Consider the following 18,411-nt stretch of genomic DNA (forward strand, 5'->3'; position numbering starts at 1 on the left):
AATAGAAGAGTTTGTTTTCATAATGTTAAAAATAAAAACCTTTTTAGAAAACCAGTATGAAAGAAAATTATGGGACCACTTCCTCCCTGGGAATTAAAGAAAGCGTCCTACTTAAACCTTACAGTTCATCAAATGACTGTAAATGGCATATTTGAATTATGATGAATGAATTTCAGCAACCTCTAGTTCCATGCAGCTGTAAAAGCCAAGCAGTCAGCATCCCATGAAATATAGTATGGTTCTCCTCGGATGCCTTGCGCTAAACTTGCAGCCCACGCATTACTGCCATTATACCCAGAACCACTGGAAATATGCCATTGTGTGGCCGCAGCGATTTTAGCATCACAGCTACCCACAAACCTTTGGTTTGTTAAACACTATTTAATATTATTTACCCACTCTAAAAATAATTTGCTGCGGGGGTTAGGGGCGGTCATTGGTGTCGATGATGAGGAGTACCAGGTTCCAGATATTTGTCAGGAGGGGGTCCTTGCGCCTAAGAAATGTTGACGGGCGGTCTCGGCATCAAAAAGTTTGAAGACCTCTGCCATAAGGAGATGGAGAAATCAGCAAGCACACCTTGAGATGATTAGAGCTCAGGAGCATCTCAGTTCACTCTCAGGAGAAATCTACTGTTGCACCCAGAAATGAATAGGGCTCACTGTCAATTCAATTCACCATACAGCTAGGTGTCCCACTGAACAGAAACCTAACATGGTAAAGTACCAAAACGTTGAGGTTAACCTCAGATGTAGCATCTCATCTGAAAGAATTTGGCAGAAAACGTTTCTGCAGCACAAAGAGGTGAAGACAATAAAGAAACCGATTCAGTCTTTATTGAGGTCACAAAACATCTTTGGTCTGAAAACCACATGCATCCTCGAAGCTATTTCACCAAATGTAAAAAGCACACAAAGTAGGAAAGTGTTTGTGAATGTCGAGGCACAGTGTTAGGAAACCACTTAGGTTGTTGCTTCTTTCAATAAGTGTTGGGTAAGGCAGTCCATGGAGAAGGACTATTGCGTCTCATAGTTCTGATCTGATAAAGTCATGTAGAATTGGCACTCCCGAGACCTCTAAAGTAGCCTCCATAGACCCCTCCGGCTGGGACAATGCACCACTGAATGGTAGAGAGTTTCAGCATGGCTCAGCTCATCTCTTGCTCGATGGGCTGTGTTTGAACATCCACCTTCTTAGGAGCAATATAGGAGCCCATTCCAGCAGCTCTTTCAGCCTCTGCCTGTGTGTATGGCTCCTCCCTCAGTTTCTTCAATCTGAAATCACAAGGAGAAAAAAAATGTAAATTTAAAACACCTAATACCACATACAACCTCTGCAACCTAACTCAAAAGAGAGTAGCGCCACTCCCATGACAGGCTGACCCCTTCTGAAAAACTTACTAGAGAGCTGAATAACTCACATCGCAAACCGACCCTTGCCATCACATTGCAAAACTCAGTTAAGTCCTAGCACGCTTTGCCCACTGCCAACCAACTAGCAGAGATGATGGCTTATTCCTACCACACAGCATCAGCCTCTGCCAAACCAAACTCACTAGGAGCCTTTCTATGCTAGTAGCGCAGAGTGCCCTTTGTTAACTAACAACATCACTCATATCATGCACAGACTTCTGCTACCAAACTCAACAAGGTGCAAACCCTCCACCGCCAATCCAACTCTAAGAGGAGTCCAGCAGAACATCTGTCCTTCAAGAGATGATCATTTACTCCAATATTTTTTATTTTTTTTTACCTTTTCTTGTGGACTTTTGTCTTGAAGTGGTCTTTCATGCTCTTAAAATCCACAAAGTATCGCCTAGAAAAAGAGGAAAACAGAACATCCACATTAACATAAATGGCAGTGGTGTACGATTATCAAGACAGATGTGTTCACTTGTGCCCAGAAGATCCCAAAATCTCAGCTACAGATGTGAACTCATAGCACATGTGCACATACCTGACAAAAGACCGAAGCAGAGAGCCATGAAGAGTGCAATCGCACCCACACACACACACCCCCACAAGAATGAACAGGACCCCAATCTAACCCCAATTACCGTTTGCCTAAAAGGTTTGACATAGCCTCTTTTTTTTTAGAAAGACCTGACACGGGGGCTCTATCTTCTTCAGCTAGACACATATAGGTAATTCTGACGGTCATTGCTCGAGAGGAACATGGTCATAGGGTCAAGCAGGTCGGTTGCTTCTTTAAGACTTTCTCCTCAATGAAATAAAAAATGTCCGGTTTGATTTCTCAAATTTAGTAACTTCCTTCCATGGCTTGGTGATGGAGCAAATCTAACCATGCTTTAGGTCTCACCTAGAGAGAGCTTCAGCGGTTTGTTGGCAACAAAACTATACTATACAAAATAGACTTCGAGAAGGGTTTCGGTCAGCCCCTTGCTCGGGATTTGATGGCTTCCTTATCCATGATAGGTACCTGCTTCTGGCTTTCCTCCTAATTCTTGTGTTCGTCCTGCTGAATGAGATTTTGACCTCTGTGTGTTTTGACCTGATGATGTGATCCTTCCACTGTCAATGTTAGGACCTTGTATAGTAGTGCATAAGGGACTATTTTCTCTCCCTCTGATTGTAGGTCTTGCCTAGACAGCACATGTGCTGTCTCTTAGAGACATGCTGTATCTACAATATGGGCTTCAAGCAATGCCCATCTTTTTCCTTTGTTCCTCTTACTGTCCTTTGTAAACAACGGCTTTTGCTTGGTGAACATAGCTTCATTTGCCGTGCTTGATCTTTTCTCACGGTAGCCGCACTATCTTGTGGACTTTAGGTGCTCTGTTAATATTTTAATTCAGTCTTTCCCCACCTGTTTTTCTTCAGCTACTGCTCCCCCCCCACCCACCGTCTCTAGGCGCCCGGTCCTCTTCGCCACACCCAGTCCTTGCTTGCTATGTAGCTCTTTTTAACACATATAGAGTCAGTTACAGGTGAACTGCCCACAGGCTTCCCTCAGTCTCCGTAGTACCCAACCTTCGTGTCAAGGACATATCAAAAGGTTAATGGGGGAGAGGTTTTCATCAACAAGATATTTTTTGTTCAAACTTTTGCTTGAGGGGAGGTGGTCACATTGTGGTGCTTATGTTAACTTTTTGGAGATGGAAGCCGAGGAGTAAAGCACAAGCTCATATATTGAGGATAAAGCCCTCACCACTTGGCTCATGGCATTGTCCAGTCTTACAAATTCCTGGGCTTCGGAGAGACGCACCAAGACCATAAGTGAAGACTTATTGTAACAGTACACATTCCCTTCTGTTAGTAGTAGTTTTACAGCCCCGTCATGCTCTGTGCCAGGAGCTTCACAAGCTGTTCTCTCTCTGGGCAGACACCCCATCCACTCTGTCCATCAAGTACTGTTGTACTCCCGCAACTTTCATTCCCTGTGCATAGTTGCACGTCTAAACAATCGCACCTGATGTCACCCCCTTCCAAACCATGCAGACGGCAGTCAACCTTCTCTCTTCCCTGCACTAACTAGCACATTATGCCACTACCTCTCCAAAACACCGCCCGACATGGGCACTGCTCCCATCGTTCACTCTACATACCACACCCCTTTTCACTCCCTACCCAGCACAACCATCACTCAGTCACATCTGCACAATGAGTGGACCCTTCCTCAGCACCCCCACCCTGCCCAAGGTGTCTTTTTTTCCCATACACACTCCACCCACTGTTTTGCTGCACTCTGTACCCTCTTTTTACACTGCTCCACCTCAATCTCCATACACCCTACTTTTTTTAAATTGCAGTGTCTCAATTGCAGGCAAATGTTTTCGCTCCTTTTGGTCCCCCACATTTCATGGAGACATGTTTCTGTTTCTAAAATATTTTTGTGGTGAGAACGACGTGTCATTAAAAGTGGGTGTGAGAAGGGCTCAAAACTCAAGACCACTTAAAGTTATTTTTCTGAAGACTGCAGAGAGGAACACACACACAATGCCGAGAGCTGAACTGGGAGACACTCTAGGGTTCACCAACTAGCTTATGATGTCACTGAATGTACTGGTACAGAACGAAATAAACGTTGCCCTTGTGCAATGACATTTTGTATCAACATTTGCCCTGTCTGAGCAGTATGTATGAAAAGAATTATGGGCCAGATGTATCAAGATGACATTTTGCGAGTCTATAATAGCGAATTTTACCGACTCGCAAAATGCAATGTATGTAGGTTTTTGCAAAAATGTTGCGATTCCTACATATTCCTTAATAGTGAATCACAAATTGTGATTCGCTATTAAGGAATGCCTTCACATTCATTCCTATGGACCTAGAGGCCCATCTGAATGAATGGGAAGATATTCGCAATTTGCGAGTACCACATAGGTACTCGCAAATTGTGAATGCATTTTGAAGGGTGATGGGGGCCAAAAGGTCACCCTGATGCACCCCCCAAAAAAGGTAAGTGTGCACTTGTGGCGTACATACATGCCCCAAAGGGCACGTATGTGCGCCACATGCCACTTAGAAGAATGCAGAAAAGTTATTTTTTCTAGGAATTTGCAAATTGCCACCAAATAGAAGTTGGTGGTAATTTGAGATTCCTTGATGCCAATTTGCAATTTGCGATAGCTATAAGAATTGTATTTAGGGAATGGCAAATTGCGATTCCCTAACTGCATTCGCAATTTTGGTAATCGCAAATAATTGCGATTACCCATATTGTGAATTACAAATATTTGATACATTGCAAAACCCATATTTGCGATCGCAAGCAGCATTGATACTTCTGGTTCGATGTTACTTACCCAGTAAGAATCTGTTCTTGGCATTTAGAGCTGTAGATTCACATGCTTATGCCATCTAATGTTGGTCCTGGATGTTTGCAAGTTGTTTTAATACGAAGAAGTCTTTCCAGTCATGAGGTAAGTTGACTCCTCCTTTTGGTGATCGCGAGCATGGGCATCGACTCCATTGTTAGATTGTTTTCTCACAAGAGGGTGAGAATGGAGTGAGCGAGTGTAGTAAAGAGACGTCCATGCGTGGATAATGTAAATAATGAGAACTGCAACAACTACAAGTGCCGGGGGAGGTGGGTGGGCGCATGTGCATCTACAGCACTACATGCCAAGAACAGATGTTTACTGGATAAGTAAAAATCTGTTTGAGGCATGTGTGTTGTAGATACACATGGTTTGCATAGACTATATAGCAATATTCTCCCAAAGCGGTGGCTAAGCAGTAGATGTTGCAGTTGTCTGGAAAAGTGTCTTCAGCACTGTCTCCCCAACATTGGCTTGTTGGCATGGTAGCACATCCACACAATACTCTTTGGTAAATGTGTGTGGTGTAGACCATGTCACTGCTTTACAAATGTCAGCTACAGGAATGTTACCTAAAAACGACATAGATGCCCCTATTTTGCGAGTGGAATGCGCTCTAAGGGGTATAGATAAAATTATTTTAGCTTTGCGTAGCACGTTTGACTGCGCTAAACAATCCATCTTGAAATGGTAGATTTAGAAATAGGATTGCCTTTGTGAGGTGGTGCAAATGAAACGAACAGTTACTTTGATTTACAAAAATCTTTTGTTCTTTCAAAATAGTCAAGTCAAGTCAAGGAAAGCTTTATTCGATTGCTTTTTTAACAATCATAAAAGCACATAAAAAACATACAAAGGTTTCAATTTACACAAGAATAAAAATACAATGAACGTTAAAAACATCTTAAAAATGTATATAAAATTCAGCACAATTAAAATCAAACAATCTCGCTCCTTATGTCACTATACTCTTCCTTTGACAAAGCACTTTCTTCAGAAACATGGATATCCTCCAGGCTATGTGCTCATTTTCTAAAAACTGAAGCTTGATTAATGCCGGGTAAGATTGCCTCACGCCCAGAGCTTTTAAAAGTGGAACCAACCACGCCTTTCTTAACTCCGTGTAAAATGTACAAAATAAAACTAAATGGATTGTAGATTGCACCGAGTGATTGTCACAAGGACACAATTGTAATTCTCGAGCCCAATCGTTCATTTTTGGGAAGGAAACGAAACTGTAGAAGCCTGTCCACCAGGGACAAATGCTAAATATGGCTGCATAAGAAAAGTAGTTAGAAACATGTGATGCTGCCGATGGGGCTTCAAAGCCTCCCCAAACAATCTTAACATTTTCAGCATCTGGAGATCCTTCTTTCTTAGGTTTTTTCTAGTAATCAACTGGATGGTGCTTGGGTTAGAGAAATATTCCGGATGACCTAAATCTCTCGTAAACTCTTGCACAAACTTAACCCATGGGATCGTTAAGGCCCCTTCCAAGTTCAAACTGTCCCGTAGAATATCCCTGTTTAACTTGGTCTGTTCTTTTGACCAGATCCTATGCCAGAGGAGAATAGGGTCCAGTTGTATAAGGTCAGAGATATATGGGAGGCCTAGCTCAGCATGACAAACATATGTGGAGGTACTGGCTGGAACTGACAAAATAAACTTCAAAAAAGTGTTCTCCACTAATTGTATCGGATGTGTGTCAGCAAAGCCCCAGACCCCCGCTCCATACATTGCGGTAGAAATGCATTTAGCTTTGCAAATTTGTATAAGTTCTCCTGGCGGTTCCCTACCCAATTTGTTTGAAAAGGTGGCCAGAGCAGTTGTTATTGCTAAAAAGCTGGTGTTTATTACAACAGCTTGTGTCCATAAATCGTTCTGATTAAATAAAATACCAAGACTATTTTGTGCCCATCGACAAACATGTCCCTGGACCTCCGATTCCCACGTCCCCATCTCATTATAAAGGTCTTAGTCGTGTTAATACCAAGACCAAGATCCTTCATATAATTAGTTAAACCAATCTGCGTACGGGACATCAGTACTGCGTCATCCGCAATAAGGAGAGCAGGTATCAGACGGTCACCTATTTGGGGAAAATCTCGACCATCCTTAAGGAGTGCCTGACCTAACCCATTAATATAAAGGTTAAAAAGGAAGGGGGCTAGGACACAACCTTGCCTAACCCCCCTCCTAATGGGGAAAGAGGCAGTACACTCGCCACCCAAACCAAAACGCACTCGCTCCTTCGCTCCATTGTAGAGGTGCATAAGAAAGTGGATGATATTAGGGTCAACCCCCAGGGTCTCAAGGACCTCCCAAAGTTTACCATGCCTCACAGATTCGAAGGACGCGGTAAGGTCCACAAAAGATAAAAACAATCTGCCCTTCTTCACCCTAATGTACTTCCCCCTATGAAGATGGCCAAATTAAATCTCTGCTCTATTGTCCCTAGCCCCTCACGGAAACCATATTGAATATCAGATAGGATCTGGTTGTCCTCGGCCCAGTCATGTAGGCATTCCAAAATAATTCACTCCACAACTTTGGCCAAGGAATCCAATAAAGAAATGGGCCAATAGCAAGCAGGATCCTGATGGTCCCCTGTTTAGGTCTCGTCTGAGCCAGCTCGCATGCGCTGCTCTGCGAGGCTTATTGTAAGGACTTCCAAAAGGACTTCCAACTCCCAGAGCTTTGCTCATGTTTTTTTTTTTTTACTGCCACGCATTTGATTGGCCATTGCATAAGGCTTCCACAAAAGAAAGCACGCAAATGGCCAAAGGCTCGGGTATGTTTCGCCTTATCTTTAAATGTCCCCTCCCATAGCCTGTGTGTCTCGGGAGCGAGCAGCGGCGCCATCTGTTTCCAATTATCGCACCAGCGCTTGTTTACATTTGCCTGTCTCGCGGTCGTGTTAATTGGAAACAGATGGCGTTCACTTTTGGACAGCCTGCGCTCGTGCCTGTAACAGACCACCCTCACCCCGCCCCACTTCCCCTCGCCCCGTTAACGCTGCGACCCCTTGGCCGCAGAAACCCGTTCCCCTCCCCGCTTGCTCCCTCACATACCCAGGACATTAATGGTAATGTATGCGAGGAAACAGCCGAGACTCAGTGCCTTTTTGCAGCATTTCCAACTAGGCACGGAACCAGATTCAGAGTAATCAAGCACCCACCGTTTAGCCCCAACTTCAACAGCGCGCGCCTTTTATGTTATCAGCACGGCGCACCACGTGAAAATAAGATCCAAGTATCGTAAAGAAGATCATAACTTGCAAACTATTTGCCGGATTCCAACATGGCCACATGTCAGGACATATGCCCAGCGTTGGAAGCCAGGAAAGTGCAACAAACTGCATTAAACACATGATATAATGTCAGTCACAGCCCCCACGCAGCAATGCACTACTTTAATATCTGGAACGTGAACCAGGTTTACATTTAAAAGACACAATCTGCACTTCGGTGTCTTTAAAAGTGAAGTCAAACTAGTTTGCGTCCTTCCTTCAGGTCTATGACTTTAGCCGCGTCCCTTTCCTGTAAATACCCAGTGAAAGAAGAATTAATAGCACCCTGCATGGCGACACTGCAGCGACCCAGAATCCCAGCCTGACTGGGGGCAGTAGTGGGAAGAGCCATTGCAGCAGCAGTTCTAGTTTGACCAGCATGTGAGTAAGAGCTAACCAGGAGACGAGCTCGCCTAATTTTTGGCATGTTAATTATGCAAGCACATGGTGCAAAAAATATGAAAGACATGATTAAAAAACATACCCCCGCCTTGCTTGCCGCTCACAGGTGTAATATTGTTCCCGTTATTTCTAGCCTCAATGAGAGTAGCAGGGGGATTGTGTTGTGCTGGTGTAAGTTAAAGCGGAAGCTCCTCCACTCCTCCCAAGAAGCATACATGGAGCCATTCATCTGCAACACCAACACAAACGTGGCACTCTCCAAAACAAGTCGTAATTGGTCCTTGTGATAGCAGCCCCTTGTTGGATGTTGGTATTTATTCCAAAGCAGCCCGCAATCTTGGTGTATGTTTTACTAGCAACAAAACAGAAGCCTCTCTCGCGCCTCTTCCAAAGCAGTTCGAAGTTCCATTTGTTTGAATTCCCATACAGCGTTTGTACACTGGCATCTGTAGGCATTTCAACAGAGTTGTTAATTCAACAGATTCCTAAATTACATGCTTTCATCCACGTGTCATCTGAAGCACCTAGAGTAAATATAGTCCTTCCCCACAGCACAGAAAATGTGCTTGTATGCAGTTTGTAGGAGAAACATGTAAAATGTAACTTATGCATGTACTTCATAGCAAGAGAGTTTAATGTGCCAGATTTTTCAAACACTCAAGTGCTTGGCGAAGGATGGTGGTTGCATACAAGGAGCGTGTAGTAACATATACTGGGTAAGCGCCTTCAGGCAATCCAGTCTGCTGTGCACTAAATTTAATCAGGAACCACTTGCACTTTAACTGCTTTTCTTAGTGTGGACGAATAACAAAAATTTATAATATAGCACAGGCCACTCACAAAATTATATCCAAACGTTGATACCAGGTGTTACTGTTGTTCAGTTCAACGGCAGGTGTTTCACCCACGTATTTCCATCCTGTGATCGGTAATGCTGAGATTTGTATTGGAGAAGCCTAATCCACTGGCTATCTCATTGTCTTAGACATTAGTTTTTCCGACTGGCCTGTCCCCAGAGCTGTGCAACATCAAGGTAGCTGAATCTGATGCTGTCAGCTACGGACCCACCAAATAGCCTGGTGAATCATGAACTAGGGCCAGATTATGATAGGAGAGGACTAGTAAAATGCTGCTTCACTTAAGGTGGCTAAAATTCTAGCACTTGCATATGTGTAGCTGGCTGAACAAAAATCCCTCCGTACATTGGAACTTCTATCACTGATTTCATATTTAGCTGCAGCAGGTGCTTTAACCTCCTGCACTTTATATGCAGGACACAGAGGAACGCAGACATATACAGGTACATGGTGCCTTTACACACCGACAAACATAAGCGTGCACAGACAGATATATACAGTCGCAACCATACAGAGATCCACAGATGCACGCACGAACCTTCACAGATAGATATACAGACACAGGAAGATACAAACACACATCAAAACAGACACGTGGTTGCACGAACTGCACACATGGATAGACACACATGCAGATTAAACTCATAATAGACACACTCACCTAAAGACAAAGACACCTACATACACACACACCAACATATACAGATGCATACAGACACAGGCATACAACAATATAAACACAAACACAGATACAGGAACACAATTGGGCACCCACAGGCATACAAAGAGGCAACTGCTATACAAATGCTACAATACAGCTGAACACACCCCCACATAGACAACTCAGTGGTGTCTCTCCAATCCCTGATGGCACAGCACCCAGGGTAAAATGCTGCATGACTAAACACTTATGAATCAGACTGCATGGCCCAGTGTGAAGTAACTGTATAGCTCTTCAATCCCCGACGCAGAGCACCCAGGATAATATGTTGCATGGCTAAACAATAATAAAGTCCCAAAAGCGAGATCTATTGGCTATGCTAATGCTGGTTTAAAAATAGGAACAATGATGGATTCCACCTATGTCGACGGAAATTAGGCCTGGCAACTGGCATTTATTACTTGTGTAATAATTGGACCCCAGAGATTAATGTTTAACTTAAACAAGTCCACTGGGACCCCATCTGGGCCAGGGGCCTTGCCACCTAAACTTGCTGAGAGTGCTTTATTTACTTCCTCCAAGGTAAAATGGAGGTCCAGGTTATATGAGGTTGCTTCTTGAATATTGCTATGCTGGATGTTAGAGTTTTCCTGCCCACTGTACATCGCGGAAAAATGTTTAATACAATGATCCTCGGATATAGCGATTACTATTAAAAGACCCCCTCCCAGTAATAGAAATGGAGTTTTTAATGCTTTCCAGAAAGTAGCATTATTATTTTAATTGTGAGGCTGTGTGGAGGGATTCCCACGCCTCTTTCCTCGGGGCGTTCTTTTTTTTCTATGAATGCCAGCCTATAATCCCTTCTTGCCTGCCTAATGTTAATGTTGTTTCTTGGTAAATTATGTAACTCGCGCTTTAAGATAGTGTAAGCTTGTGCACACTTTGTGTCAAACCAACCCTGGGGGCCAGCTTTTTTTCGGTTTTGTGCATGTAATACTTCCCTTACCATACCTGCTATGACTTGGAAGGAAGATAAAATACTATCAGGAATAGCTAACTCGCTCAGGTAGGTCTCACAAGACAGTCTACATTTGGTTAACAATTGTTTTGTGACCACTACGGGGTCCACCATGGACCAACGTAGAGTGTAACCATTGATTTTATCGATTTTAACATTTGCTAGTGCCTGGTCGACCTGAACGTCCCTTCCCGGTTTACTAGTAGGGAAAAAAACGATAAAGACAGGGGGAAAGTGGTCACTAAGAGAATTATCATCAACTATAAGGGAGTGCAGCCTGGGTGCGTGGATGTTTGACAGTAATATATAGTCTATTGTTGAACATAGGCCTTTGCCGTTGAAAGTCTGGGGCATAGAGACGAGTCTAACACATAGCTCGTTTGCAAAACCAAGGTCCAGATTAAAAACCAATTCATTAAACAACTCCCCTGTACTGGAATGGCAAACGCGAGTGTTACTTATACCTTCTTCATCATTAAAACCACATATTTTACCATCCTCATAGGAGCACAGAGCACAGTTAAAAATCACCAGCCAATATTAGCATCCTATCTATAGCATTATCATTACACAATGATTTCAAGTCATTACCCAGTTTTTTTAATCACATCAAAAAGTCTGTCTGGTGGGACATGGTTATAAAGGTTAGCCAATACAGTGGGTTACACTTAGGTGCAGTATACAGTATAATTAGTTGATAATACATTTCCCCTAGGTAAGTCTCAATCTTATTTATTGTTAATTTATTAGATATACAAGTGCAAAGCCCACCTTTAGCTCTACCATATGTGACCCAAACTGCTTGCGTGTTAAACGTTTTGTATCCATTTATATGTATTGGTTCCTTCGGCCACATTTTCTGGAAACACAAAATATCAAAGTTTTTATATAAAATCACTCCATAGTGGATTACTAATCTTAGAACGTAGGCCTGATAAATTCCAGGAGATAAGACTACAGCCAGAGCTCTCAGAAGTGGATGGGGGTCCGGCAATTACCAGTTTATGGGAATTAGGGTCACCATCACCAGTGGGTACTTTGCCTAGAGACTGAGGATCATGTGGTTCGAGGAGGGAAGCCTGGTTCCGGAGAGTAAAACAGATATCTTGGGCTTTCTCCTCAGTAAAGGCTAGGGGTGGCATACAGCCTTCTTGCTCTATGTTAACTTGAACTGTGTTATCCTGCCTTAAAACCTTATCTCCGGAATAATCATGTCGTCCACCAGCAGATCTTAGACAGAAGCTCCGAGGGGTCAGTCAGTCAATGTCTTCCAAGGTGTTTAGAATATCAAAGTGGTTACTGACTGGGACTGCATAATTAGACTGATTTGTCAGAGTGAATCTCTCCTCCTCTGCACAATGCCATAGGTGTCTTGGTGGTTGATAAAAATTTTTTTAAAAAACAGAGGTAGAATATCCCATTCGGCCTTTCGGGCCGGTTGCCAGCCCTTTCTAGTATTGTCTGAACCAAACCAGGGGCCCTGAATGTTAGTACAACACAATCTCCAGGTAATTACTTATTAGACTTTCCTACCCAGCCGATCCGATGGGCAGTCTTAAATTCTGAAAACAGCATATTAGTTATCCCAGTCCTTGCACTCAGAAAATGTAGGGATTTATTCCTCAAAGTTGACCAGTGCTCTTTGTCGCTGGGCAACATGGTAGGGACATTAGCCAACACCACAGTATACAGGGTTACTTCTGGGGGTAAATTAGCTATTGGGCTGGGAGAAACCCTATGATTAAAAAAAACTGGCCCCTTGGTATACTTATAGACTGGGCTCTCTCTGATTGAGTATGACTTTCCCTAACAGGGAAGGCCCTGTTTGAAACGAGTACGTTTTGAGCGTGCCCACACCGCCTATCATGTGTGGGGTCTCAATGTTATTAAATAAATTGGATAACAAATCGTCCTTAGCCTTATTGCTGGATTTAGATATAGGGTTTTGAAGTCCAGGATAGGGTTTAGAATGATACACACCCCCATTCATATTATAGGTCTCAGGTAGATTATTAGAGGAAGTGACCATAGCCCTACTTGGACAGTTATCAGGAGAGGTTGAGGAGGTGCTAATCACAGGCTTTTCGAGATTGACTAGCCTGGCTTCCATTTGCGTTAACTTTGGCATTATCGGGTCCAGAAGGGCTGACACCATTGACTCTAATCTTTTCCAGAAATCTTCCTTCTCCTGAATTGATGGTATTCCCGTTAATGCTGCCGCCTCTAGTGCCGAAGTCGGCCGTTGATTATCGACAGGTATAATCTTACGTCCTAATGACTTTGGCAAGAGATGACTTTGTTTGTGAATACCCAGTCCCTTCCTTTTCTTAGGTGGTGGTGCGAGGATATTCCTATGAGTTATCTTTGCTTTCTGGCCCCTGGTGATTACATTTGGCCTCGTTGGTTTAACAATTAAATCCGAAACATTAGTAATTTCAAGGTCCGAGACCATAGAGTGTGACGTGATTATTTGAGAAGAAATGTCTTCAGGGTTAGTTTGTAACACAGTAGCTGTAGATACAGATCGATTTTTGGACCTTTGGGGCTCTAGGGATAGTCTGCGCTCTGTAAGTTCGATCTCGTGAATGAGTGCCGACTCAGCCCTCAATAAGGCGGCATCCAATGTTCCTACAACTCCCTGCCCAGTTCCAGATTTGGGCCTATTTATTTTTAAACCACCCAATATGCAGACTCTGGTTCAAGTATAAAAGTTGTTACACAGTACCTTAGGTTGAAAACCAGTAAGTATCATCCCGGGATCGTAAAATGTCAATGGTGTGGCCCAGCCCGGCCCGGCCTCCTTCGGTCTTGGACGGGCCTGCCCTTGGTCTGGGCATGCCCGCGGCTGCGGGAGCCCTGGCCTCCTTTTGAGGGCCTGCTGGCGCATTGAATGACGAGTGCGGCGTGCGCGCCGTTGAGGCTGCTGGGTGGTGTAGTTCTTCACCGCTTGTGGCACCAGGAAGGCAGACTGCGGCAAATGGCGTGGTCCAGCAGGAGATTAAGGTAAGTAGCAGGCATCAGTAAAACAGTACAATAAAGCTCTTTTTACATCAAGTGTATGAAGATCCTGTTCTGCTACTGAATCATGTTGAGGAAAGAACACAGGTAACTCAACTGATTGGGCGATATGAAAAGCAGAAACTAATTTGGGAAGGAATCTGGGATTGGTGCGATGAACTACCCGATCTATATGTAGTTGAAAGAAGCATTATTCTAAGGTTAATGCCTGTAGCTCACCAACTGTCCTTAATGAAGTGACTGCAATGAGGAAGGCAACCTTCCATGAAAGAAACTCTAAAGGACAATTATGTAATGGTTGAAAGGGTAGACCCATAAGTCTTGTAAGTACAATGTTAAGATTCCATACTGGTCCTGGAGGGATTTTTGGTGGTATTACTCTTTTTAAGCCCACCATAAAAGCTTTAATGAGAGGAACCTTGAATAAAGACATCTATTTTGCAAATATGAAGCTACTGCTGCAAGATGCAAACGAATAGATGTGCAAGCTAGCCCACATTGCTGTAAGTGTAGAAGGTAACAGATAATGTTTTGAATAGAAGCATCTAGGGGAATAATTTTGTTTGTTGTTACAGTAGATAACAAGTCATTTCCACTTTGCTGCATATCAAGCTCTGGTGGTAGGTTTTCTTGCTTCTCTCAGAACAGTCATACAGTCTGGTGGCAAATTTTAAAATCCAAACTCTATGACTTCAGGAGCTAGATCGCTAAGTTGAGCTCCTTGGGATTTGGATGCTTGATTTCTCCATGGTTCAGTGAGAAGGCTGGAGGTGAAATATAGCTTTTGATGTGGGACTACCGACAGTTCTAGGGTGGTGTACCATGGTTGACGGGCCATGTGGAAGCTACCAAAATCAGTGTGAATAATGTTTGACTGAATTTCCGAACCAGAAACGGAAGGAATGGGAGAGGCGGAAAAACGTAGCCAAATATCCCTGACCAATTCATCCATAGGGTATTGCCTTTTGATAGAGGGTGTGGGAATCTGGAGGCAAAGTTTTGGCATTGGGCGTTGTCTATTGTGGCGAACAGATCTATTTGCGGGTATCCCCACTGTTGAAAGTATGGAAGGAGAACTGGGGGATGAAGTTCCCACTCATGTTTCTGCTGCCTCCGCCTGCTGAGGAGATCGGCAATTGGATTGTTCACTCCTGGAACGTGTTCTGACAGAAGGTGAATTTTGTGATGGATTGCCCATTTCCAAATTGTCTGAGATAGGTGTGAGAGTTGGAGAGAGTGTGTCCCTCCCTGTTTTTGTACATAGTACATTGCTGTCATATTGTCTGTGCGGACTAGTACAACTCTGCCTGTGAGAGGAGACTGAAAAGCTTTCATTGCTAGAAATACTGCTAGAAGCTCTAGAAAGCTGATGTGGAGACGCCTGTGTTTGTCGTCTCAGAGACCCTGAATTGTGTAATGGTGGAGATGTGCACACTAAACTGTGCGATATGCGTTTGCTGTAAGCACTATTTGTGATAAAGGGTTGATGAAAGGCCGCCCTTTTGATACATTTTGTGGGTTCCACCACTGCAGAGAATGATGGGTGTGGCTGTCTACCAACACTAGATCTATTTATTGACCCTGTGACTGATTCCATGGATGTGCTAAGCATTCTTGTAGTGGACACGTGTAGTCTTGCATGAGGCAATATTGCAATGCACGACACCATCATTCCTAGTAGGCGCATGAAAGTCCTGGCTGGCAAGGATTGGTTGATTTGGAACTGCAGCAATAGAATCTGCATATTGCAAATTCTGGCTGCATTTGGAGAGGTTAGATCCGTCTGAGTGTTGAGAGTGGCTCCTAGATAGGATTGAATCTGTGAGGGCTGCAAGTGAGACTTTTGCATGTTGACCGTTAAACCCAATTGGTGGAGTAGGTATAGCGTGGTCTGAGTGGGTATCAGACTCTTTTGGTGTGTGCTGGTTTTGATGAGCCAGTCATCTAGGTACGCGAAGACGTGAATTTGTTGTCTTCTGAGATAAGCTGCCACTATCGCTAGCCATTTGGTAAACACTCTGGGAGCTGTAGTTACTCTGAATGGGAGTACTTTGAACTGGTAGTGTTTGCCTGCTATCACAAATCTGAGATATTTGCGATGAACTGGATGAATGGGGATGAGAAAATATGCATCTTTTAGGTCTAGCATAGACATAAATTGCCTTGCTGCAGAAGTGGAAGGATTTGATGACGTGTTACCATATGGAAGTGTTCTGACCGTATATAGCAGTGAAACACTCGGAGATCCAGAACTGGTCTAAAGGAACTGTCTTTTTTGGGGACTAGAAAAAAAGAGTAAACCCCTGAACTTTGGTACTGTCATGGAACTAGTTCTATGGCTCCTTTGTCTAAGAGAGATCGCACCTCCTGTTTGAGTAACTGTAAGTGGTCTGATGACAGTTTGTGAATGTGAGGTGGGACATTTGGAGGATTAGTGGTAAGCTCCAGGCAATAACAATGTTGGATAATGCCGATCAACCATTTGTCCGTTGTTATGGATTGCCAAATGGAAAGAAATTGTTTAGGTTTTCCCCAGACAGGTGTGAAGTGTTCGGGGGGTAAGTGTGGGCATGTCACTTTTTGTTAGCGGAAGGGGGGTTAAGCGGTGTGGCGCCTTTACCACTACCTTTGAAATTGTTTCTGCTATACCCTCCTCTATAAAAACTCTAGAGGGAGATAATTAGGTATTGCTTTTATAAGAGGAAACATTTTGGTCTGATGATATTTTAGACCCTGCTCTGTAAAGGGAGTGACGAAAGGCACCTCTATTTGATGGGGACTAGAGCGCTCCCATGGACTTTGCCACTTCGGTATTTTTCTTCATTTTTTCTGGGGATTGGTCGACTACAGGACCAAACAGGTGTTCTATGTCAAAGGGGATGTTTAAGATGGACTGCTGGATCTCAGCCTTAAACCCAGAAGTCCTAAGCCATGTATGCCTTCTAAGGAGAATGCTGGTATTGATCTCCATAGCTGCTGTGTCAGCTGCATCTAGAGCACATCTGATTGACGAGTTAGAGATGAGTTTTCCTTCTTCAACTAACTGCTGCGCTTTAGCTTTGTGATTTTCTGGAAGGTATTGGAGCAGGTGTTTCATCCCAGTGTGCCCTATCATACCTGGCTAGTAGGCCCTGTGTGTTTGCGATGCACCAGTGGTTAGCGGCTAGAACAGCCGTTTTCCTGATGCATCAATGAGCTTAGGTTCTTTGTCTGGGGAAGGTGCATCACCAGAGGTTTGTGAATTGGCTCTTTTGCGAGCATTGGACACTACTAGTGAGGTCGAGAGGTAATTGTCGCTTGATAAACACAGGATCTGATGGTGAGGGTTTGTATTTTTATCTACTCTTGGAGTTAAAATACGTACCTGTACAGGGTCTTTAAAGATATTCACTTCATGCCTCATCATGCCTTTAAGCATAGGGAGTGAGTGACAGGACCTGTGTGTGGACTCAAGAGTCTCAATAAAAAGTCTTCTTCTAAGGACTCTTTATGTAATGCCACCCCATGATACTCTAGCAATGAGTTGTTGATAAACCATATTATCATCTGGAGGTGTTGGCTCTGCAGGATAAAGGTCTGGGTCATTATCAACTGGAGGATCAATGGTGTAGTCATTCCATGGGTCTACAGGCAAAAGAGTGTCCTCATCAATATGATCTGGATCTGTATGTGGAGATCCCCGAGGTGTTATACGTAACAGATCCTCAATTATTAAGTGTGGAGAAGATGGTGGTGGAGAGGGTTGTGGGGCAGGATGAGAAGGGCTAGGAGCCATGTCCTCCTTCTTCAAAGGAATCTTGTAGCCCAGGTCCTCTGAAGGAAATTAGCATTTAGTGTTTTAGCAGAAATATGTCCTGTATCAGGATTAATATAAATCTTTTTCCGCTTAGTATCCAGTTTGGCCTTAAGAATGTCTAAAGTTGATTTGAGGCTGTTCTTGGTTTTTGGCATCAAAATAAACTTGTCTTTGGGAGAGGAAGGTTTCTGCTTCGAAGTGTGTTTTTGTTTCGGAGCGGAAGGTTTCGGTTCCGAAGCATGTTTTTGAGCAGAGGGATTCGGCTCTGCACTAGATTTGTTCGTTCTTCGATCCTGATGGTTTCAGACCCGAAGATGATTTTGTTTGACTCGGTCCCGAGCAGGAACGTTTGACAGTCTGTTTCGGTGTCGATCCAGTAGGCGGGGCATCGGAAACAATGTCTCTTTGCCGACCTTTGTCAGAAGGCAGAGGTGGTGCCTAAGCCTTATGCATTTTGGAAGAGGTTTTAGGGGAAAAGGGGTCTTTGGTACTCTCAGCACCTTGTCCGATAGGCACATCTTCAGACTCTAGAGCGATCTCCAGCTCAGGATTTGATTCTGAAATAGAGAAGGCCTCTTCTTCTG

The 18,411-nt window shown here is 43.7% G+C and overlaps 1 protein-coding gene across 2 annotated transcripts in view; it reads right to left on the reverse strand.

Annotated features, from left to right (window-relative positions):
* Nucleotides 1-820: 820 nt before the first annotated feature.
* The window catches only part of ZNF593 (zinc finger protein 593), a 54,208-nt gene continuing 36,617 nt past the window's right edge, over nucleotides 821-18,411 (reverse strand). For both annotated transcript variants that reach the window (XM_085647779.1, XM_085647780.1), the window contains exons 3-4: nucleotides 1,753-1,815; nucleotides 821-1,274 (exon numbers count right to left, since the gene is read on the reverse strand). In XM_085647779.1, the coding sequence (XP_085503905.1) occupies nucleotides 1,148-1,274; nucleotides 1,753-1,815 (190 nt within the window). In that variant the 3' untranslated portion in view covers nucleotides 821-1,147. The remainder of the gene's footprint in view (nucleotides 1,275-1,752; nucleotides 1,816-18,411) is intronic.

The sequence above is a fragment of the Triturus cristatus genome, chromosome 3_2 (assembly GCF_964204655.1).
Source record: "Triturus cristatus chromosome 3_2, aTriCri1.1, whole genome shotgun sequence".
NCBI lineage: Eukaryota > Metazoa > Chordata > Amphibia > Caudata > Salamandridae > Triturus > Triturus cristatus.